Source organism: Notechis scutatus, chromosome 4 (genome assembly GCF_049901735.1).
Source record: "Notechis scutatus isolate UNSWTSFEM ecotype Mainland chromosome 4, rNotScu1.2, whole genome shotgun sequence".
Lineage (NCBI taxonomy): Eukaryota > Metazoa > Chordata > Lepidosauria > Squamata > Elapidae > Notechis > Notechis scutatus.
Genome location: NC_142012.1, coordinates 130740657 through 130765219, shown reverse-complemented (window position 1 = coordinate 130765219; position 24563 = coordinate 130740657). Strand labels below are relative to the sequence as shown.

The 24563-nt window shown below is 36.2% G+C and overlaps 3 protein-coding genes across 5 annotated transcripts in view; 2 read left to right on the top strand and 1 right to left on the bottom strand.

Annotated features, from left to right (window-relative positions):
• Nucleotides 1–6261, top strand: part of NRROS (negative regulator of reactive oxygen species) — a 9028-nt gene extending 2767 nt beyond the window's left edge. Inside the window, exons 2-3 of the mRNA XM_026667833.2 lie at nucleotides 582–690; nucleotides 3796–6261. Coding sequence (XP_026523618.2) covers nucleotides 595–690; nucleotides 3796–5751 — 2052 coding nt within the window. The 5' untranslated portion in view covers nucleotides 582–594 and the 3' untranslated portion in view covers nucleotides 5752–6261. The remainder of the gene's footprint in view (nucleotides 1–581; nucleotides 691–3795) is intronic.
• A 5082-nt stretch (nucleotides 6262–11343) lies between these two features.
• CEP19 (centrosomal protein 19) lies at nucleotides 11344–13649 on the bottom strand. Its single transcript, XM_026692619.2, has 2 exons — nucleotides 12946–13649; nucleotides 11344–11814 (listed from the first exon to the last, which is right to left on the bottom strand). Exons 1-2 carry the CDS (start codon nucleotides 13073–13075, stop codon nucleotides 11453–11455), a joined length of 492 nt encoding a protein of 163 aa, XP_026548404.2. The 5' UTR covers nucleotides 13076–13649; the 3' UTR covers nucleotides 11344–11452.
• PIGX (phosphatidylinositol glycan anchor biosynthesis class X) lies at nucleotides 13642–23911 on the top strand. 3 transcript variants are annotated; one of them, XM_087964926.1, is made up of 7 exons: nucleotides 13642–13762; nucleotides 16593–16696; nucleotides 17150–17207; nucleotides 18085–18226; nucleotides 20583–20796; nucleotides 20983–21083; nucleotides 21685–23911. In XM_087964926.1, the coding sequence occupies exons 2-7, from the start codon at nucleotides 16624–16626 to the stop codon at nucleotides 21838–21840; spliced, it is 744 nt and encodes a 247-aa protein (XP_087821052.1). In that variant the 5' UTR covers nucleotides 13642–13762; nucleotides 16593–16623; the 3' UTR covers nucleotides 21841–23911. The 3 variants fall into 3 exon arrangements, with proteins under 3 accessions (XP_087821052.1, XP_087821054.1, XP_026548244.1); XM_087964928.1 differs by lacking the exon at nucleotides 13642–13762 and adding an exon at nucleotides 13785–13902; XM_026692459.2 differs by lacking the exon at nucleotides 13642–13762 and adding an exon at nucleotides 14438–14611.
• Nucleotides 23912–24563: the final 652 nt, after the last annotated feature.

Below are 24563 nucleotides of genomic sequence, written 5' to 3'. Positions count from 1 at the left end.
CTATATTAGGGAAGTCTTAAGCAGATCGATATTGAAAAGGAGAGACTTTTTCAAACCTCCTTTAATTCTTAAAACTCATAAAGAGCTAGTTTAATGTAGTAGTTAAGGTGCTGGATTAGAAACCAGGAGATTGCAAATTCTAAGGCACAGAAGCAACTGTAGTTGGGTGACTACAGTCACTATCTCTTAATCCTGGCTACCTCACAGGGTTGCCTTTGTGGGAAAAATAGAAGGAGGTAGCATCATATATGCCACCTTAAGTTCTACATAAAAGATGGGATATAAATCAAATAAATGAATAGGTCTTCACATTTTATATATGAATGCAAACCAAAGCAGAATTGTAGAGGTGCCTATGGGAGCTGACATGTATTTTGCAAAGAAAAAAAATATTCACAATGAAAACCTAAGAAATGTTTGTAAGTAAACAGATATGAATATGAATATTCCTTTTGTCTGAATACGTTTGAAGAAAGTATGGAACTGATGTTTTCTAGTGGGCAACCCAACTCTATAAATAAGAAAAGACAATCCAAATCTCCTAATTTTATTTTATTATTTTATTTTTTCTCTCTTTGCAGGAGTCCTGTTGAAATGGCATTAATTGCTGTGATTATCTCCATATGCATAGCTTTTCTGGATACAGGATGGGCAACAGAACCCACAACCTATCATAGTATTTGCAAACTAGTGAGTCTTGTGCAAACATGAAATAACTTTGGGATTTCTTGAAAAAAATGGGAAGAAGAGAGATTATTTATTTAAATGCTAGTGGCTGCAGCAGCATATTAGTTCCAAGGGTTTGATCCAAATGCTAAGAAGAATCAAAAAATTAACCTACCATATTAAATGTTCAACTGTTTTATTTATCTTTTCATTTTGCAGATGTTCTCTAAAACTACAATTCGTTTCTTTATGATTTGAATTTTATATTTTTGAGCGGGGTACAGAGAAGGGAAAGGTGATTTAAAATAGGTATTTCAACAAAAATCTGAAAGACATCTGGTTCCCTATTTCTTTTAGTTACATAGATCCATCATTATCTATGGAGATTCTCAGTCATTCTGGTCATGGTTGTCCCAAAGGTGCTTTTTAAAAAGGCAACTGGATTTTGAAGGCATTTTGTTTCTCATCCAAGAAGCTTCTTCAGTTCTGGCTGAATGGAAGGATTTATAACTGATTTATACAACTGAAGAGGCTTCTTGAATGAGAAGCAAAACATCTTCAAGGAAAACAAACAAAGTCCAGTTGCTTTTTGAAAAAGCACCTTTGAGATCAATCCATCATTGTTTTTTCCTCACCATCCTAGTCCAATAGAGAAGCAGCTGCTATTGCTGCTTTCTTATAATAAGAGTGCATTTCCAAAACTATATTTTAATCTGAGATATTTTTTTAAAAAATTCTAATGTATGTGTTCATATTATAATGTAGGGAGAGCTTAATATAATATAACATACTAATTGAGTCCCTGATCCACCCCAATTTAGCCAACTCTCATGAATAGTTAATGTGGATGGGGCCAATCAGTCAACGCTCACATTCTTTTTTCTGTTCCTATAACTTACCTATTACTGGTGGAATGGTTGCATGTACCATACGGTGAAGGGCCCCAATATGCTTAACTAAGGTTTGGATGGCAAAGTACACTATTACTGTATACATAAAAGGAGAATCTATGACTGAATAGTTACTAGTCACTTTCCCATGATAATTATGCTACTGGGAAATTGAATTAAGCAATAACTGTAAAGTCATTAATTGCTATCATGGAAAATAGTTACAGGTGGAAAAGTTTGAAAAAACAAAGTACAATGATTTCTTGTCACATTTATTAGCAGTTTTCCTTGAGTTACCCTGCTATAGATGTTGATATGTAAAAAACTCACAAAAATCATGATTACTTACATAAGCATGCAATGTCAAGGTTTTATAGTTAAGGCATAGAAAATACACACACATACACACACAAACACACAACACATACATTCTTATCAAATCAGATATGCTATGCTATATATTGAGCATTATCTCACAAAATCAACATTTGATTTCATTTGCTACAGTAGTATCACACAGAGCATTTTAAAGGGGGTATTTTAGAATTCCTGGGGCTGCTTATTCACAATATGTAGTAACAAATGCATATTTACAACTATTATTTTTATCCTCTAAATAAAATCACACACTCCTTTTCATGTATATAGAGGCACAACAACTGAAAACTCATCTAGACAAGGATTTAGTTCCAGGTGAATCCAGGCATAAAACACAATACGCATAGCACCTCATTATATATAATTATTTGAAGTTATAGAGTTGCCATCCACTTTTATATCGTCCAGCAAAATTTGGTCCATCTTAGTACTTTTTTTATACTTCCTGTTACTTTTCTGCTTGAGCACCATCATCTCATCCAGTTCATGCAGAAACTATCTCTTGTTCTAAAAGAATCATAGAATTATGGAATTGGAAAAGATCACAAAATTCAACAATTGGCAATGTACTGGAAAATCAATTAAACCATGCCTTGAAGCTGCATCTAGTCAACTACTTGTGGACATACTTTTCTATAGTGAAATCCATACAAAAATGTCACATGGAACATAATACTAGTAACAATATGGTAATACAGATAGTTCTTGTTTATCAATCACAGTTGGGACCAGAAAGTCAATTGTTAAGCGAGGCAGTCTCTAAGTGAAACTGTGACTGTACTTATGATCTTATTTCATCTTTCTTTTGCTTTGCAGACTTTCAAAAGTTGTAAATGAGAGGATTGGTTTCAAAGTGAAATTTTCATTACCATTTTAACTAAGAATGTTCTTTGTACAAGGCAGTTGCTAAATGAGGGCTACCTGTAGAAGCAAAAGGCCACGAAGTGTTTTCTGGCTAGGAAGTTCACCATGAGATAAATTTATTATTTTGTGTGTGTGTGTGTGTGTGTGTGTGTGTGTGTGTGTAAATAATAAACTACACACACACACAAACACACACAAATTATTTATCTCTTGGTGAACTTGCTATCCAGAAACACTTCCTGTTGCTTCTACAGGTAGCCCTCATTAAGCAACTGCCTTTTATATTTTATAAAAGTAACTCAAAATTGCACAACCATAGCTAATACCTTCTCCCCACAACATACAATAACTACCTTGTGACATAGGTTAGGTGAAGACAGAGTGACTTGCCCAAAGTCACCCATCTGGTTTTCGTATCTAAGGCTGGAATAGAACTCAGTCTCCTGGTTTCCATCCTAGTGCCTTAACCCTAGACCAAACTGGTGCTACTAATATAAAAATAATGATGATGATGATAATTATAATAATCTATAATAATAATACAGTAATTTTTCCACATTGTTCATGGTTCCTTAGGTGTTCAAAAACATTTTACAGTTTACAGTATGGGGTAATATGGCAGGCTTCATTCAGCATATTACCCCTTATTGTAAACTGTAAACTATATTTTGAACAGCCAATCAACCTTGAACAATATGGAAAAATTACTATATTCTTATTATAGATATTATTGTTATTATAGATATTATTATTATTTCTTTTATTTATTAAATGTGAAACTCGGTCAACTGAATATTTAAAAATGTATCACAAATATTATTATTATAATTATCATCATCTTCATCTCTATGTAGGAACTCAACAGATGAGATCAAATTAAATATATTTTCCTCTAAATTTAATTCTACTTAAGTATGTATATGGCATTATAGTATGGTATAATATAGCATACCTTTAGTATCTGACCTCATCATTTCCTGTATGTTTCTTGCTACAGAAAGAGAGACGTGCAGATTGCAATGGGAGGAGGCTGAGTTCTGTCCTAGAAGACTTGCCTTCTGGGATAGAGGAACTCTTCCTGGATGCCAACGTTCTACAAACTCTTTCAAATGCATCATTCATACAATATCATGTCCTACAGAACCTCAGTCTGCATGCAAATAGGTTGGAGCTCATCGAACCTGGGGCATTTCTTGGCATTAGGAATCTTGGTCTGCTAACTGTGTCAGACAATTTCCTCTCCCTCAATTATTCTGTAACAGCATCTGCTTTACGTACGTTGACTTACCTGAGAAAACTGGACCTCTCTGGAAACCAGCTTACTGAGCTTATGATGGGCAGACTGATTCAGCATTTGTCTTCTCTAGAATCCTTGTCTTTAGCAAGGAATGTCATCATGAGGTTAGATGACTATCACTTCAGAAATCTGCCCAATCTGCAATATCTGGATTTACAGCAGAACTATATCTTTGAAATTGAGGCTGGAGCGTTTGAAAACATGCCAGCTCTGCAACAGCTTAACCTGGCCTACAACAACATACCTTGCATTGTGCAGTTTGATCTGATCCAACTTCGGATGTTAAATGTTAGCAATAATCACATTGAATGGTTCTTGTCTGCAGAAAATAATGCTTCTTTTGAACTGGAAACACTAGATCTTTCCTACAACCAGCTTCTGTTCTTCCCACTACTGCCCAACTTAAATAAATTGCAGACTCTGCTGCTGACACACAACCACATGAATTTCTATGGCAAATTTTTCAATAATTCAAACAGCTCAGTTCAGCTACTATTCCTAGATGGCAATATCATTAACATCACCAGCCAAGAACTTTGGGAAGAAAACAATCATGGCAATCTCTCTTCTTTAACATTTCTGGATATGAGCTGGAATGAGTTATCTTATTTTCCAGATCACTTTTTTAAAGGGTTAATTTCCCTTCTTTATCTGAACCTCAGTCACAACTGCTTAAAGACACTGAACATAGAGCACAGGGAAATTCTAAGTACTCTGATTGACTTGGATTTCAGCCACAACCTGCTTTCAAAGCTACAGATGAATTTGGGTTCTGAAGGCAGCTTAACCAACCTCAGAAAGTTTAATCTTAGCACCAACAATCTACATGGCTTGCCATATCAATTCTTTATTCATGTAAGAAAAATCACTACAATTGACATCAGTAAAAACCCAATCCAAATCTGTTATCCATATAGTGCTACAAGCTCTGATTGTGTAACGTTTACTTATGCTAATTCTTTAAGGAATCTTGTATTGTCTGGCTGTAACCTAAGCACGCTGTCCTGCCATTTCTTTAAGGGGACTTCCCTTACATATTTAGATCTTTCTAATAATCCTAGGTTGCTTATTAGTGGTTTGAGAACTCTGAAAGATATCACGTCATCCATACAGGTACTCTATCTTAGAAATACTGGCCTCTCTGCTACAGGCACAGAGATGGACTTTTCTGCATTTCAGAAACTGGTAAATTTGGATCTGTCTGGAAACAGTTTGGCATACTTCCCAGAATCCTTAATAGACCTTAAACTTTATACTCTAGATCTCAGGATGAATTTCTACCATACCCTACCTCAATATTTCATGGAAAAGCAACTTGGAAAGAGTTTGCGTGTGATTTACCTCAGTGAGAATCCTTATGACTGTTGCAAAATGGGTTGGTGGGATACTCTGCAAAGCCATGGAACCATACACATTGGAGACATGACTGACATCACTTGTAATTACTCCTCCAGATTCATCAGTGCAACAAATATACCTGAATCAGTTCACCAAGACTGTAGGTGGCTAACAACTAACATGGCTTTGTTGTATCTGGTGCTTATTCTTCCTACCTGTTTGACCCTGCTGTTTACTTTTATCATCATCTTTTTAATTTACAGGGGAAAAATTCTTCCGATGCTAAAGAGCAGGCATAAGAAACACAGGCCATACTGAAATTTGGTGGCAGAAAGAAACAATCTAATCTAATAGTACTCAATAATATGCTTAGAAAGTTACATTTGCAGTCACATATTTTGTTCTAATAAGCTGTAACTTGTAGTAATGGTTTACATCAGTGGTGGTATTCTACTGGTTCTGCCGAGCCGGTAGCGGCAATGAGCAGCGGAGACCAAACCAGTTGTCTCTGCCTCACTGCTGTTGGGCCCACGCACCCATCCCGGCTCGCATACTCACCTTTATCCTCTGATTTTGAAGCACAGCTGCTTTGTGCGGCAGAGCAGAGTGCCGCATGACAACTGCTGAAGTGACTGGGAGAGTGCAGCTTGCAGGAGGTGCACTGGAACGCCTCTGCACCTGTTGATGATCATTTGTATTGCTTGGCTGCTGTGTTTTTAATTTTTATATTATGTGTTTTATCTATTTTATTGTCGGCTGCCTAGATTCATGTGCGTGATTTAGGGGGTTACATAAAATAAATAAATAAATATGATTGCAGCAACTGAACTACAAGGTAGTCAAGAAAAATATGACTGAACTGCTTATAGTAAAGTTTGTCCCAGCTGAAAAATACTGTCATCTATATAGCTAAATGGGTTCATTTGGGTGACCTGAATTTTGACTGACAAAACAACAATTTTCAAAGAAGTGCCAAATTTGCCTTATGAAGATTATCAAATGAAGAACAGATAGATTTACAGTACATGTTTTCTGTGAGACTTTTCCTATTGAGGTGTAATGCCAGCAGTTGGTGTTGTGGCAAAGTATTAAACTGCCATTGTCTGAGGAAAGCAAATAAGCTTTCAGTAAATGTGGCCTTTGAGGCCTTCCTGTGGTAGAGATTTCCTCGCAGGAAAACCACATGCTGAGTAAACCTCAACTCTTATTCTGATGAATATATATCCGGAAGATGCATAGATGCATCTTAGTTCATCTTTTATTTCTGAAATCTGGGGTCATGTTTCTCATTACTAAGAAATAAATCCCAGTATAAGGAAGAGAACAATTTGTTTTTTTTCTTGACTTTACCCATTTCTTAGTAACTGTGAAATAATGCAACTGAAAAGTATTGATTTTTCTTCAGAAGAATAATGCTGGTTTTTTTTTCTTGTAAAACAGATATGCTAATTTGTTATGCCATATATAGGAACAAGAAAGATTAACTGGTTGCTTTTGGTTCGAATAAAATCAACTTTAGTTCTGAGTATTGGAGAAGAATCAAAGCTAATGGTGTGATATGATAATTGAGGAGTGGGATATTACAGAAATTATAAAGGTATTTACCTAATAAGAATATTATAAAATCAAGGATGGTGGGTAAAGAATGGCTGGATAGTATTATACGCCTTCTGCAAACATACTCTATAATGTAGTATTATAAATGAAATTAAGCCTCCAATTAGCCAATTACGCGGGGTTTTAAAGTCTTAGATTACTATTATTGGAAACTGTACTTATAGAAGTATGCTACAGTACAATTAATTCAATTAAATATATTCCATGAAGTCTTTATAGCCAATTTTCAGCAGTGAGCAGAGGATACTTCACAAGAAACAATAGCTGTATTTAATGGAACAGAACACCACTTAGATTTCAAATTCTTCACAAAGCTGTACAAAAACATAGCATAAGCGTTACCACAATCATTACGAGTTTGTGTGCATTCACATACTTTCTACGCAAGCCCATTTGTGGCAAAAATGAGAATGAAGCCTTCTTATTGCAGAGATGGGATGAGTTTATTTGCATTATCACATTTGATTTGTATCATTTGGTCTTCTGTCATTAATACCTATTGCCCCTTCTAATACTTTATATCCCTTGTCTGTCTTTTGTTCCAAAAGATCTTAGTTTAAAGTAATGAACAAAAGACTACATACCGTACATACCGTGTTTCTCATATAATAAGGCTGGGTCTTATTTTCTTTTGAGCCGTGAAAAAAATGACTAGGCCGTCTTTTGGGGGGTGACTTAATTCTCCCCCCCCCCCTTGCATCTTCGGGTGGGCGGCGATGGCTTGAATGTTGACCTCGGCGTTGGTGGGGCACTTCGTATCAGGGTCAACGCAGGCAGCACCATATCCAGGTGTGCAACAAAAGTACTTCCTAATGGCAAGCGCCCCCACCATTCCCCCATTTCGCATGTTTTAATATAGGCCTTAATTTGGGGGGGAGGGGCTTAATTTCATTTCATGCCTATAAAACATGCTGGGACTTCCTATTGGGGGAGGCCGTATTGTTGGAGAAACAGGGTAACTGTTCAAGAGTGTTTTGTACCGAGATAACATTCACCAAACTAAACTTGCCCTTTTTGCATTTGGCTAACCTCAAAGGGCTGTTTCCAGATCGCAACAGTTTTTTTGTTCTCAGTGGCTTTTGTATTCGGTCTTTCTTAAATGCTATAGCTGCTTTCTACCATAGTGTTACTATTGTTTCATGTACTGTATTTCTAGAATATATGACAGTCCAGTACTAAGGAAGAAAAACATATAATACATATTGTAGCTGGACTTAACTGTGCATTAATCATAAATTGATTTGTTTGGATGTTGGCTTAATTTACTCAGTCACTGTAGTTTGCAAATTATGTGCAAAGCATTCAGTTGTGGCTTATTCAATGAAACATAATTAAACGAAGTATGATTTTGTATGATTGCATATAGACTTTGAGTGTTTCAAGGATAATACTGTTATAAAATTAAACTTTTAAGCACTTAAAAGCAGGACCAACTTGACATAAATCCCATTAATTCCCATAATTCCCTGAATAAAGTTGTAGTTTTCTTCAACTTTAAAAAGTATTTCCAGTAATCTATATACTTTAATTATTGCTGTATTCCAAGTCTCCTGTTTACAAGTTTACAAAAAGTCATCAGAATCAATTACAGACGTACCTAGCACAAATATGATTAATAAAATGGTTGAAATACCCATTGTCCAGCAACAATCTTTACAATGAATTAAAAGTTCTGCAAAAAAAGTGCTGTCTTCACTACTTCAGTGAAGGCTGTCAGAGAGGGAACCATCTAGAGAGGGTACTGTAGGGAGTTATATATCTGATTACCATCACCATATATCTAATACCTCACTTGGAACCAGTATACATATTGTCCAGTGCTTCATGTAGATGATGATGATGATGATGATGATGATGATAATAATAAATAATAATAATAGTGTTAAATCTTGCTTTATTCCATGCAGTCAAATCTGCAGAAAAAAATAAATTTAAGATGAATTTCAGTTGAAGATTAAAGCATATGTTTTATCGGAGATCCATTTTGTAAAAGATGCTTGATTACCCAGGTTTCATTAAACAGGGGCTGATCGACTAAATTATATTTTGTAATATCAGGAATTGCTGATATTTCTTAGAAAAAATCTTTTGTCAGATCAAGAAAATTTCACTAAAATGTATTTATTTCTATTTTTTTAGACATCAGAATATATAGTTCTTAAGGATAATACAACCTATTCCCAAATTACTCTATATCGCAAGCTGTTTTTATAAATAACAGAAATTCTTTTAAGTGCAAAATTTTTCCCCAAACAAGATTTTTTAATGAGAAAATACTGCCCTCTGGAGAACAAATGCTGGATTAAAAATAAATAAATCTTGAATACATATTATTACTGACAAGACATTTGCTAAATACCTACATTAATAAACTGCAAAGATATATATTTAAATACATATGCACATAATATTTAAATCCCAATTCTTCTCTTGAATAGGATCAGGGGTGGAATTCAGCTGGTTAGGACTGGTTTGGGAGAATCAGATGTTAAATTTACATAAGGTTCACCGAACTGGTAGTTGAATCGACCGGCTGGCCCTGCCTACTTGTCCCCTCCCCGGAGTCTAAATGCAGCCCGTTTTGGATGCAGGTAAGTGCAGGATCTTCCTGGAGGCTCTGGGAGGGTGAAAAGTGGGCCTTCCAGAAATCCGGAAATTCCGGCTTCCAGAGGGCCTCCGGACCTCGGGAGAGGCCATTTTCGCCCTCCTAGATGCTTGAGTGAAGCCTTTGGACCTTGGGGAAGATGCAAAACGGTCTTCCCGGAAGTTCTGGTAGGCCATGCCCACCATGGTCATGCCCCCCCAGCAACTGGGCAATAAACTGGTTGCTGGGATTTTTGAATCCCACCCCTGAATAGGATCCATTCAGTTATAACAAGTCATTAAAAAAACTGTTAACATAAGATGGCTGAGAATTCTATTGACCAAATTTTTGGCACTTAAAATTAGTTTCTTCCATCTAAATACAGTATTTGTAATCCCAATATAAATTATTTGAGAATAAAAAGCACTTGTCTTTCCCACCACAAAATAGTTTATGCACATATACTACTTTCCTGTGTCATTATATCTCTGACCATCTAGCAGCTAGCCTGAGTATTCACATGACAGAAGGAAGTTGGTGGATGTTCTCATTTCATTTCTGCCAACACAGGGAACTGCTAGGGCAAACAACTAAAAATGTTTTTTCCTTCCAGCTGACATGAATATAATTTTAGTAATGGAAACTGCTTCTAAAATACCAAAACAATCCTTCAAAAAGTTGCTATTGGGGTCCAATAATGCTTTAATGAGATCTCCTTTCTTGAAGTGAAAATTCTAATTCAAGAATCCTATGTGTCCTGAAATGGGTTGCTTCTTCTTCAAGGTGTAGATGAAGAATTGGAATCTGGCCAAAACTTACTGAATATGTCACAAATGGAATTTCAAAAGCAGAAATTTATGCGGGAGGTGGAAGCATTGGGTTTAAGAATGAACTATTTTTTTTAAAACTGATTTTAGTTCTTCTGAATATTTAGACATTTCCTTTATTTAGAAAATTCCTGGTTGAGGAAGCCTTTTTAAATCTGGAGTTCTCACAATAGATCTTGCCAAATAAGTTTTACCTCATTGATGCAATTCACACACCTTCTGCAAACATGTCTATTTTGAATATGAATGCTTGCAGGAGACGGGCTTTCATGTAGTTGGTTCTCTAGCAGGCATGATATTCCCTCTGAAAAAAAATCGGGCCGCCAAGAGACCCCCATCGCGCGCCAAGAAATCGCCCGCCCGCCCGCCGCCGCCCGCCAAGAAATCGCCCACCCGCCCCCCGCTCGCCAAGAAATCGGCGCCCGCCACCGCCAAGAAATCACCCGCCGCCCGCCCGCGCTCGCACCGCCAAGGGCGATCCCAAAATCGGAATTCCGATTTTAATCGAAAATATCATGTCTGTTCTCTAGTGCTGCATCTCCTTTTGTTTTTAGCAATTTTGCTTAGTTCCTGGGTTAAACAAACCTCCATTTCAGGAATATTGTGTTGAAACATGCACTATGCCAATTCACATGTATATAGTTGGTGCCATTTTGTGCTTCTGCAATGGAGAAAATGGCAGCTGCTATTCTGGCCCCTCTGTCTGCATACATTTTATTTAAGTCAACGCTTATTTAATGGATATTTTCCGTATCAATACAAGAACCAATACAGATTTTCTACTCAAGACATTCATACTCTATACACACATTTTTGCATACAATTTTAATATGAATATTTCAGAGTATTTTAAATGCCAAGCAAAGAAAAACATGTCAATCATTTTGACAGTACACAATGCTATCGTTTATTGACAACTTTAGTCAAATATTGTTACTAAAGCAGAAAGTATATATAATTTATTAGCAGTCCCCATAAGCTTAGTTTTGCATTAAAATTCATCCTCTGTTTCTGTATCCCACTCACAAGCTTCAAGCTCCTTATCTTGTGGAAATTCCACCTCTACATTGTAGATAAAACCTGGGTCCTCTTTTCTTTTTCTGTTCTTTTCAAACAACTCATCCATAATTCTTTTCTTTTGTGCTAGCTCTTCATCGTTCAGTTTATTTAGGTCCTCTTCTGGATCAATTGTTTTATTCTGCTCAACTTGTTTCAAACTCTGACTCAAAGTTTGTCCTTGCAGATGGCATCTCAACAAGTGGTGTAACTTTTTTAGCTGCTCCAAGGATACCCCTTCTAAATATGTTTTGTGCCGAGGATTATTCTTCAGCTGCTCTGCCACTCTGCTGCAATCTGTATGAAAGGTCAAAATAATGATTATACTTCTAAACATCTCTAAAGTAATTTTGGAAATGTGCACTAGAAAGGTTTTAAATAAAACAAACTTGAAGCCTATTTCCCTCTCACCATTTGTGTTTATAAGATATAACCAGGGGTGGGATTCTACAGGTTCGCACCTATTCGCTAGAACTGGTTGTTAACATTCTAAACAGTTCAGAGAACCGGTTGTTAGAAGAAATTACTGACCTAATCCTGTAAGGAAGGCGGGAAGGAAACATTCTGGTGTTGCTTACAGAAACTGCCTCTCCGTTAACCCTTATTACATTCTTGGCAGGACTAGACTTCCTGTCTCTGGAACTTCTCTGGAGTTTTTCCCCCTCCTTTGCTGGTACTTTGCTTGTGTGGAGTGACCACTCAAAGTTACAATGGCACTGAAAAAAGTGATTTATGACCATTTTTCACACTTACTATTGCAGCATCCCCAGTCATGAGAGGCCAGGCGAGGAGATGCGTGCCTCGATGTTGAGTTGGCCACGCCCAGCCAGTCACATTACCAAGCCACACCCACAGAATCGGTTGTTAAAAAAATTGAATCCCACCCCTGGATATAACACATGGCCATGGCAGCATACTTTAAGATCTACATTGATACAACATAAATTCTGGAATTCTGGAATTATTTCAATGTTTTGTAAATACTCAATGTTTTGTAAAGCAAAGATGTCAAAATTGGGAACAGGCCCATGGGAAGTTGTTACAGCAACAGCCCTGCGGCTTTGAAAAGACTTGCCAAAGTCTTGAGCAACAAATTCAGATAGTTGTTCCATGAAGCACCTTTCTAAAAAACCTTTAGAATTAATGGCCCAGATGTATTGAGATCAAGCTAGGTCAGTCCTAATGCTCTACGAATTTAAACGGCTAATTTGTTTTAGAAATGTGGTCATACTATGTACATTCTTACTGTCTTAATATGCCTGTCTTAATATACCTGTCTCTTATATAGATAATAAAATCAAATTTATACAATGAAGTGACCAAAATATGGGAAGTCAATGAAAAAATGAATGCAGAAAAAATGGGCACAGAACACGATATGTGTATGAGAAAATACCAGTGATAAGTTTGAAATATATCATATTGTACCTGAGAATTTGGTAAAATTCCGGACAGGCATGATGCGCTTGCGCAGATTCTTCTTAACCTGATCTTCATAGATCAAGACGATAGATGGAGGTTGTAACTGGATGCCACACTTTTTGGCAACATAAGACATCCCAGCTTCTGCTGTAAAGCTCAGCAAGGACAGATCCCAGCCATTTCGTTTTCCTTTGAGAAAACTATTCCCGGGATAAGGCAGCGCTGCACCTAAGAGGAACACCGCGCGACTTTTTGGCGGTTTACTGGAGCGTTCCACGTAGCGGCGTTCGTCGGGAAGTTAAGGGGCCAGGCCGGCAAGCAGCGGGCTTCCCGCGGGGGTCTCATCCAGCACTGCTGGAAGTTGCAATTTTTCTGCCCTATGGTCAGATTATTAATTAAAACTCCGGCCTGCTCTTTTTCCGTAGTGACGAGGGAGGGCGAGCTCGCGGCCGAGGGGCGCAAGAAAGGAGAGGGTTGGACAGGATGCATCGCAGCGAGAAGCTGCTGTCCAGCCAGCCAGATCCGCGCTGGACACACGGCGGTTGCCTACTGGAAGGAAGGCGCTGTTCAAGGCGGATAAAAGCAGCGTGTTCCACTCTTGGCGTGGTTGACTCGCCGATCTTGCCGTAGCTCAGTCCGGCTTCCGCTGCAGCCGCCCCCGCGGATTGAAATCTCCCGCTCTGCTTTCTGGAACCGCTTAGGGATGCGGAGCTCCTTGTGAAGAGGCGCCGAAACCGGAGATTAAACCCCCCCCCCCGCTCCCAAAAATCGCCGCTGGGAGGAGCAAATGACGCTGTAGGAATTCGTTTGCAGGTTCTTGGAGGCACGGAGCGTCTCTTTTCACGTTAGGAACAACACTTCCGCGTTTGGGCGGAAGAGTTTAACTCTGAGACTCGAGTCGCGAACCTTTAGGAGCCCAAATGATAGCCGTTTCCGCCTATTTTAATGCGGATCACCTCAACGGTGTGAAAGAGCGCGCGGTGTGAAAGAGTTTGCACTCCAGAACTCTTCAGACACAGAAGAGATTCTGTAATGTTCAAAAAGCTCGTATATCATTAGCAGTTTGTGCCCTTTGGGTTGGTCTTAATAGCGTTATCCAACTCTCTCTCTCTGTGTGTGTGTTAACTCAAAGTAGCAAAATCTGCTAGCCCTTAAAAGATGCAGCAGTTATCTCAGCCCACCGCGCACCGCTCTTCCTTTTCTCTCCCGTTGCTTAGAGCAATTTCCTCCGCCATCCCTTTAAAACGCAGCAGGGCGTAGCTATCGCATCTGGTCCTCGGCATTGCTGTCTAAGAATTGGCCTGTAACGAAGGGAAACTTGCAAAGATTTGTGACGCCACCTGGAATCTTCTTTACAAGCCGCTTTTTCCCTTTTCAGTTCTCCGGGGGTTACTCGGGTAGCGGGAGACAAAAATTACAGCAGATCTTTTTTTTATATGCTGTATGTTTTTCAGTCTGGCGGAGGTGGGACAGTCCTAAGGAGGGGACTTAGTTGTAAAGGGAAGGGAGAGCGCCTGTAAGAAGCAGGGAGGATTGTACAGTAATGTCGGGGTTGCATTATTCTTTTACTGAAAAGGAAAGGGTAGATAAAGTGCTTTCCCTCCACTGCCTCTTCCCTCACTTGTCGGAGGGACTAGAGGCACAGGCTGAGCAGGTACCTTAGACACGGCAGGTTAGTCGGGAATTGTGCAGACTAATAAATTAGGTGTCTATTTTGATACTGTACTGTGCTGGTGGCAATTATTCACTGTGGGTTTGGTCGCATTTCAGACTCTCCCCTGGATCTTTATCATGGATTAACAATTTATGTTAAATTTATGTTATCCAATTTATCATGGATTAACAATTAACCTGAGTTAGTTCGCTTACTGAGCCATAAAGTTCGCATTTGATAGGTTCACAAGGTAGCGTGTCTGGTATAGTGTTGCACTGGCACCAGGAAGACCAGATTCTAGTGGACTCTGTCATAGAAATTAAGTGACTTTTGGCTGTCACTCACAGAGTTATTGTGAAGTTTGGTTGTTTGCTTGCAGACTATCCAAATACATAACATCAATGCTAGTCAGTGTGGGATTTGTTCCTTCTTTATAAAGTAGCTTGCCCTTCCCTGGGTGATGGGCATGTTCCGGTCTTTTTTGTTTTCTTCTGTGTTGTCTCTTTTGAATGTGTGTAAATTCTATGTCAAAAGACACATGAAAACTTCTTAAACTCAGGTACAGGCTCAGCCACAGTTTCAACTGGGAAACTGTGGGCATCTTAGAACAAACCAAATCCAAAACTGCTAGAGTATTCCTGGAAGCTTGGCTTGCAGACAAATTGGCCATCAACAGACACATCCCCACCAGTACCCAGATAAGCAGGAATCAGTGCCGGATAAACATTCAAGCAGAAAACAATACCCTAATCAAGAAACCAGCAAGGAGAAAATAACACCCCCACCAACACTGTCACTGTATTACATCCAAAGAAGCAAACTTCACACTGATTAGCACTGATGTTATCTAGTTGGGTAATAAAACATCTGCAAGCAAACAGCCAAGCTCAGGGAGCACCAAGGACTCCAGTCTCTACAAATATTTTCTTCTATAAGAATTATTCTTACAGGAAAAATAGGAGAAGCTGTTGAAAGCTGTTGGGATGCACATCTAACTAAAGCCCAAGAAATGAAAGATAGTTGCCTGGTTTATGCTTCGTATCACACGAACTCAGTTTTTCGTAGAGTTCCCTCAGTATTAACAAATGTCCTGATTTTCGCAACTGCAACCTTTCGGATTCTCAAGTAGGAACTTTTCTGCTGGGCAATAACACTATTGATAGTTTCAGTTTGATTATTTGATGTGCATATAAATAGTTGGGAAAATAATCTATGGAAGGATGCATGGCCATTCTTCCTTTGGAAAATATGTACTAGTAAAAGCTCACCTTGAGTTGAGTTTGCCATCTGGTAATATGGACATGTCTATAGTGTTTTGGCAGCAATATTTATTAAGCAGATTTATATGGCCACTCAACTCACACGTGATGGACTGTGTGTAGATGGGTTATCATTGTCTTTTGGGATTTTTAAAAAACTTCTGGCATAGTCTACAGTCTGGGATCCTTGGTATTTTCTCATCCAAGTACTATCTAAGCCTTGTTCCATGTATTACCCACATTTTTGATTTTTCAGATACAGTTAGTGTTGATTAGACACAACCAACTTTTATGACAAATCTATTTTATTGATAAAAATGTCCTTAGCAGAATAGGTTTATTTTGTATAAAGCAACTTTTGATTTAAATGGATTTTATACTGCTCAAACATAAGAGTTGTATCAGCGTTTTTGAGATACAAGTCAAAGTCTCCAAATTCAAAAGCATTTTTATTGCATATATACAAATGAAGAGCACATGATTGAATTGTGATGTATTTATACAAAAGAAATGGTTTCATATATAGTCTGAGATGCCATAAATGTATGTATGCTGAGATGCACACAAGCAGTTTATAACTTTAAAATCCTGTACTGGACATTTTTGAAGCTTTATAAGGCCAGTAGACAGGAAGAGCTATAGAAATTTTATTATTGTCATTTGCATAGTTATGTAACAAAATAATCTACTATAAAAATATTCTGTACATTTGTTATAATGTGATTTTTTTTGTCTTGCAGGTTTAATTTGAAATGTGCCAGTAGAAGAAAAATGTGTTCTTTTAACTGGGATATTCTCTTCTTTCTGAAATTTGTTAGTCTATGTATAATGCTTGAATTTTTATGTAAGTTACAATTTGAATAAGAATAGCTACCTCAACAATGGAGCCCTCTAAGTATGTCTCCTGTTCTGTGGCAGCCTTATACAATATTGAAAGGAATGGAGCAAAGCTTATCTTCTTGTGGGAAGTATGTGACAATGCAGCCAGAAAGCTTCTAATTTATATTGGAAGTTGGGGCCGCTGGAAATTTGGGGACACAATATTTTTGCATTCTACAGTAGGATGGACTAAAACAGTTTGCAACCACTAAGTTAAAGGATTCTTGTCTGCCATGTTTCAAGAAATAAGTCTTTTTATATTTATCACAATATCAATAATTTAATTTCTGTTCTGGATTAAGGACAAGAATATTGAAATTTTGAAAGTGTTATAATTCTGTATTATGTTGTTTACAAATGATCATCTATTGTTAAAAACAGTAAAGGCATTTCTGGTTTTAATTTCTGGTTTTAATAGATGCACAGAACACATGTCCTGAGATCTCGCAACAGCTTTTGAAATATGGCTTTCATAGGTCAGTTATGATAATTAGATATTGATCAGTGTCTTTTAACAATGTTTCAGTAACGCTGGAATCCATCACTTTTCTAATTATATCTGATAAGCAAATACATTTTTATTCAGTTTTTTTTACCGGAGATGGGACACACAACTTACTTGGCTGTTAAAACAGCTTTTACATGATTGGGAACAGTTTCTTTGAATTAATTTTTAATATTTTAATTCTATGAATTCAATTACATTTTAAACCTGTATGCTTAAAATTCTGAGGAATTTTTCTTTTGTTATCTAAGCATGGTTTTGGGTGGAAGAGCATGTGTACTTTTAATAAACAGTTAAATGAGCAACTGAATGTTGTTGAAATATTTCTGGCACGTATGGAATGAGGTGAATTAATTGGTAATATTTAAATTCATTCTGCTTAGTTGAATGGATATGTATGGAGCTCAGTCTACATGTTAGTTATGTAGTAGTTACATTAAAGTAATGCGAAATTAATTGGGCTGCAACAATCTCAGCTTTAGGTCCAATCATTTACATTAAATTCTGTGATGTGAGTTTAGACAATAATAAATGAAAGCTTTGTTTAAGCATTGTTATGAAGAAGTGAATTCATTAAATTTCAGTGAGGTTTAGTGTTATCTCTAAATTATTAAAGTTATTAAACTTATATGTCACCCATCTAGCCAAAGGTGACTTGAGGCTGTTTACATTAAAACAATACATACCATTATTATTTTTTAGAAAAAAACCTGATTAAATTTACAATTGCACATTTGCAATATTTAAAACTCTTTATACAGAGATATATAACTGGTATGTTTGGAGATGCTTTGTATTCTCCATAAATCTATTAAAATTATTTTTCTCTGTTTTCTTCTTTACGGTAGAGATCTCTTGATTAGGGTAGATTTGGGTATAGTTGATAAAGATCTTGAAAGCTGCAGGCTGGCAGTTAAAGTACATCTTCCAAGAGGATTATATGTGGATCCCTATGAATTGAAATCTTTACAACAGCATAATCTCACTGAGGTATGATAATATTTATGGAAATGTTGAAAGGTAGAACAAAATGTTATTTTTTTATGCTTTTTATGAAGTTTTGGGAAAAATACATTTTCAGCACTCTTTTCTTTTTACATTCTTTTTTTCTAATGCATACAAATATTTTATATTATTTTGTGGTTCCTTTACCCATCATGTTTATCAACAATGTAGTACGTTGGATAGCTTTATCAGAAAAAGTCAGATTAGGAAGAATTCAATTATATATCTGAAAATATACTGAAGGTAAAGTCTCAACAAGTAAAAAACAATATAGTTAAATGGGCATTTTAAAATTACTTTTAATAATTTTTTAAAAAGAAAAAGCAAGCAAAAAATAACTGATGCAAAAATATGTCAAAAAGCGGGCAAACAATTTATAAAAGATGTACAATTAGCACTATCTATGTCACTGATGAAAAATTAACTCAAGAAAATGTATTTTTAAAAAAATTATTTTTAGTAAGAAAAAATGAATTTTAAAGGTCTTTTTCACTCTCTGGACCAACTGTACAGGTCCCACTATTTTGTTAATTCCATAAAAACGGAGAGAGAATAAAAATTACATAAGAAAGGCATTGATCGAGAAATACATCAAATTATGTTACAGAAATCAAGAGAGATCTTGATTTTATGTAAAATCTGTTTTGTTAGGATGATAAAATAGATGCAAAATTCAAAGAAACAAGTCACAATGCAACAATGGGAAGAACTATAGAACAAATATGTAAAATTACCCCATGTTATAATTTAAAAGAAAACTAAGAGATTAAAAAAAAAGGGGGGGTGGGAATCACAATTTACTGAGATACACATTCAAGGACAAACTTAACACAACAGGAAAAGAGATATATTACCAATGGTACAAGGCTGGGAATTTAACCTTAGAGAATGTGCAGTAATGGCAAAATTAACAGGTCTTTTTCATTCTCTGGACCAAATTTGTAAGGGAATGGCTTCTATACGTGTTACAGTTTAAGCAGCACAGAAAATTTAAGCATTTAGAGTATGGTTTTTAACAGAAACAGAATTGATCAAAAACTGAAATCAGAAATGCATAAAATTAATGTCTGAAAGATCTATATCCTGACACTTTTGAGAAGAAAAAAAATTCATCTAAAAAGAGGTAGAGTACCTATATCTTAATAGTAATAATTCTTGTTTGGTATTATTGGAACTGGGATTAAAGCATCAGGCAGTAGTGATTCTCAAATATCTCCTCCATTTTCTATGCCTAAAGATTTCTGAAAGTGAAAGTAGTTTCAAAGTAGTACTTTGTCATTTTGATAATGAATTGAGGATTTGGAATTTAATCAAAGTTCATACCAGCTACTGTTACTATTAAGGATTTGCAGTAATTCAGCAATTGGATGCAATCCTGGTATCAATTTTATTGATTTTATTGCTTATAACAAAACATCATCACAACTATTCAAGTAATCCTTGATTTATAACAGTTTTTTAGTGACTGTTCGAAGTTACAATGGCACAATGGCACTGAAAAAAAGGGACTCATTACTGATTTTCACATGATTGTAACAGAATCTCCATGATCATATGATAAAAATTCAAGCACTTGGCAACTGACAGTTATGACAGTTGCAGTTACCTTGGGTCATGTGATTACATGTTGCAACCTGGTAAACAAAGTTAATGGGGAAAACTAGATTCATATAACATCTGTGTTACTAATTGAACAACTGCAGTGATTCACTTAACTGGGGCAAGAAAGGTCATAAAATGGGGCAAAACTCACTCAACAACTATCTCACTTAGCAATAGAAATTGTGTGCTCAATTGTGATTGTAAGTTGAGGACTACCTGTATTAAGGAGAGGATGAAATAAAAACACTGATGTTTATACAGACAATCCTCAACATACAACCATTTGTTTATTGACTGTTTGAAGTTACAAAGGTACTGAAAAAAAGTGACATATGACCATTTTTCACATTTATCCATAGCAGCATCCCCATATTCACTTGATCAGAATTTGGGCACTTAGCAATTCACTTGTATTTATGACTACAGATGATCATCATTTTTAACCACCTCGGCTGCCTTCCAACAAGCAAAACTAATGGGGGGGAAGTCACATTTGCTTAATGACCACATGATTCACTTAACTATGGCAAAAATGATCCTAAAATGGGGCAACTGCCTTGCAATGGAAATTTTGGGTTCAATAGTGGGTCATAATTTGAAGATTATCTGTATAGGAATAATAGGGTTGACTTTGAGACTTTTCAGTATGGTACTATTCCCTAAATAGGATTCTAATATAAATTACTTATTATTACTATAAATTATTCATTTTCATTATATATCTGTTCTTTTTCCATAGGCACTGGTGATTGCAGATGAAGTAGATTTGGAAGTTCCTGAATATTTAGCAACTGATTCTTCTGTCCTCGTTTATATGAAACCTGATCCTGAGTGTATTACCTGTTTTAAAGCGTTATTACCACTGCACTGCCGGTATTACCGACCGTCAGAAAGTAATGGAAAAATCCCTGTTGTCTTGCAGAGTCCAGAAATAATGATCCATTGCCAAAAATGTACGTGATCATTATTGAAAAGGAATTTAAAACCAGCAGTGTTGATTCATAAAAACTTGGGGAGAAAATGTTACATAATAAAGGAAGCATTAGGGAGATACCTTCGTAAAGTAATGCTTACAGCCTTAAAAAATAATCTATTCTGAGTGCTGCATTTAAACTATCTTTTGTTTTTGCTTCTCTTAGCTGTTTTTTCAGTGAACTGTCTGAAAGAAACTGAAACAGAAGCTCCATGTTCCCAGAATAATCTAGCTGTATGTCATTGGAAGAACATGAAATACAAAATGGTACATTCATATTTCTTCTATGCTTTAGTTTTTCTTCAAATATATACTTCTATAACTATTTTGAAATGTTTATTTTATTCTAGTCCCATTCGATGCATAGTTCTAGCTGATTAAAAAAAAGTTGCTTATACGTCTAAATTTTGCTAAAATTATTAAATTTTATTCATTCAGTAGGTGTTTCACTAATTGACCATGGTAGATAACATCAGTGCTAATGAAAACAGTCTTAAATATGAAACATTGTTTAAAGTATTAAACATAACTTCCATAAATAAAAAGATAAATATTTTCATCCAATCACACTTCTACATTATTCTACTGCTGTGGAGCAGAATTCTTAATACTGGTAGAGCCATTCATATTTAAGAATAAAGTTCAATGCCAACGGTATCTGAATAGTTTTATACAAATTTATACCATAAGAGAAATTATTGCAAGGAACTCTTGAAAAATGGAAAATGGGAAATTATTGTTAGATTAAAATGTTTAAGTTAAACATAAGTAGTTGTTCAGGTATGCTTCAAAATAAATGTGATAAAAGTTACATGTTTTGAACAAAAGTTATCTTACTGATCTTCTAATTTGCAAATTTTTTTTATAGCTAAGTAAAGAATTGGAACTGCAGGTACCAGTTGGACTCAAACATCATCTTCCCTTGGTTTGTGCAATAACACTTATTACCACAGGACTATGTTCTTGTTTTATCCTTTCAGCTTTATGCAGATATGGGCCCATTCATTGTTCAATGCGACATTAAACAAGCTTTTATTATTGAAATCATGGAAAGGCTGTCAAACTGTCCAAACTAGAGATAAGAAAAGAGCAAGCTAGATCATGTACCAAAAGCTAGGATTGATACTTGGTGACACATAACTTGCCCTTTTTCATGATGAGTTATTCCCAACTTGGCCTTTTGGGTCTCTCAATAGCTCATTCATCACTATTGTAATAAAGTTATCCTCTTTGCTTCCACTTTTCCCAACTTTATGGACAATTCAATTAATATGACCAAAATATAATTTAGGCGTGGTCGTTTGAGCCTGGCTGATTTGTTCTATGATCTATTCATTTGTTTCCTTGGCTGTTCAGGTAGTCCTTGACTTACAACAGTTTGTTTAGTGACTGTTCAAACTTACAAGGTCACTGCAAAAAGTGATTTTGATTGTTTTTCACATTTGCAACTGTTGCGGCATCCCATGGTTTCCTGATCAAAATTCAAATGCTTCTCAATTGACTCATAATCATGAAGGTTGCAATGTTCCACATGATCACCTTTTCTGACCTTCTGACATGTAAAATCAGTAGGGAAGCCCGGTTTACTGGCTTACTGGTGTTACTAACTTAATAACTGCAGTGATTCACTTAACAATTGTGGCAAGGAAGGTCATAAAATGGGGTAAAACACACTTAAGTGTCTCACTGAGCAACAGAAATATGGGGTTCAGTTGTGGTTGTAAGTCGAGGACTACTTCATTTTTGAAGAATGTTGTCCAATGCCATATTCAAAGTCTTGTTATCCTGCTTCTTCAAAGTCTTGCATTTGCTTCCATAGAGTGTCATAGTTCTAATGTCTGTGAATATAGATAGGAGTATCTTTTTCAAAGGGACGCTCAGTGGCTAAGACGTGTGGCAGTTCAGTGGTTTGAATCCCTAGCACCATGTAACGGAGTGACTTGTCCCAGTTTCTGCCAACCTAGCAGTTCGAAAGCATGTAAAAATGCAAATAGAAAAATAGGGGCCACATTGGTGGGAAGGTAGCAGCATTCCATGCGCCTCCGGCGTTTAGTCATGCCGGCCACATGACCATGGAGATGTCTTCAAACTGCGCGGGTTCTTTGGCTTTGTTATGAAGATGAGCACCGCTCCCTGGAGCTGGAAATGACTAGCACGTATATGCGAGGGGAACCTTTACCATTACCTTATCTTTTTCAAGCATTGAAAAAAATGCTAAACCATTAGCTTTGAAAATGCAGAGAAATAGAAACTTGCTATATTGGTGGAAAAATTGACCAATTTCAAATGTTCTCAATTTACTGTCCATCACTAGAGATACTGCTAGCATGTGCCATTTGTAAGAATTATAAAAAATACTGAATATTTATAAATTTTTATGCAGAAGAGTATATGTCTTCAAATGTTCTTGCAAATACTTCAGTTTTCAATCTAAATTTCTGTAATTTAATTGCTTTTCATATGTACTAGATCTGTCTAAAATGAGTTCCCTCTAAAACATTAGTTTTTTAAAAACTTGTCATGTGGTATCTTTCATCACTGAATAACAAATTGCTTGAACATTGGGTCTTTTGTTCTCTGTACAACATGCTATGTGATAACTGAGGCAGAGCTACAGCTACTGCATTACTTCAAGTTCCATTTGAACAATGCTCTGTATTTGCTTGGAGTGGGGTTTTTTTTGTCACTGAATTAACTACTTATAAGAAGTTGAGGCGTTTAATGAAACATCAGCTGTAAATCTGCTCATAAATCCAAAATCTTTTAGGATTTTATTGGCTGAAATTTACTGGAAATAAATATAACAACTTGTATTTACAGGAAAATAAATCTTCCTCTAATTGTAAATATACAATTATAAATAATTCTTCTGTACAACATTTAGACTGTTCATAGGCACTCTGCCAGTATATCAATATTGTAAGTTCTTATGCTTCTTTTTTAGAGTTGGCATGCACAATAATTAGGGAAAGGCATATGTACAACCTCAGTTTCATAGAGAATTCAGTTTTGTTCACATTTCTTTTATATTGACACAAAAACTGTTCATTATTAAACCCTGCAGACATATTTCTAATAAAACCACATACTTTTAAAGGAACTGGCTAAACCCATTTGACTCAAAAGAAAAGTTTTGCTTGTGGTGATGTAATTAAGAATGACTAACTTAGCACTAGGCAAATTATCTCCCAACAATTTACCATGTTACTTTGGTAAATGGCAACATACACATTTCTTTACCTCATAATATCCATTCCACTCAGAGGTATAGGGGAATAACAAAGATAGTGGTTGTACTCAGAGCCACAGATCTAGCATTTCACAATATTGGGTCCTTAAAAAAGGTGAGGTTAGGTACTCTAATGGATTGGGGATTTTGCTGTTCTGTGCTCAAAACATTAATCTATGTATTTTAAACTGCAGTTAGGAGGAAAAATAGGCAGAAAGTACCAGACCAGAGACATCAGGTCTAGACAGCTGCTTGACATCTAAATTATGTTATTATTTCATAAACTTAAAATTCTTCTATGGAATGAAAGAGGAAAAAGCATGAAGGTGCTACTTGGTTTAAATTCTCAAAAGCAGGAAGAGGCAAAGACTTTTATAACTGTTAGCAATGCTGAATGTTTTTTCATAACAATCAACTTTTGGATTATCTACAGTATTGGGGATGGACATGTTATTTTTATGGATGATCCAATAAAAGTTAACATGGGGGATGAGATTTTAGGTGACTGTTTTTTTCAC

What these genes read in the sequence shown, in the direction of transcription:
- CEP19 (XM_026692619.2), bottom strand. Translation starts at nt 13,075, where the DNA reads ATGTCTTATGTTGCCAAAAAGTGTGGCATCCAGTTACAACCTCCATCT. An exon ending in GAATTTTACCAAATTCTCAG is followed by an intron (nt 11,815 to 12,945) that starts GTACAATATGAT and finishes CCTTTCATACAG; the next exon opens with ATTGCAGCAGAGTGGCAGAG.
- PIGX (XM_087964926.1), top strand. Translation starts at nt 16,624, where the DNA reads ATGTGTTCTTTTAACTGGGATATTCTCTTCTTTCTGAAATTTGTTAGT. An exon ending in AACAGCATAATCTCACTGAG is followed by an intron (nt 18,227 to 20,582) that starts GTATGATAATAT and finishes CTTTTTCCATAG; the next exon opens with GCACTGGTGATTGCAGATGA. An exon ending in AATGATCCATTGCCAAAAAT is followed by an intron (nt 20,797 to 20,982) that starts GTACGTGATCAT and finishes TGCTTCTCTTAG; the next exon opens with CTGTTTTTTCAGTGAACTGT.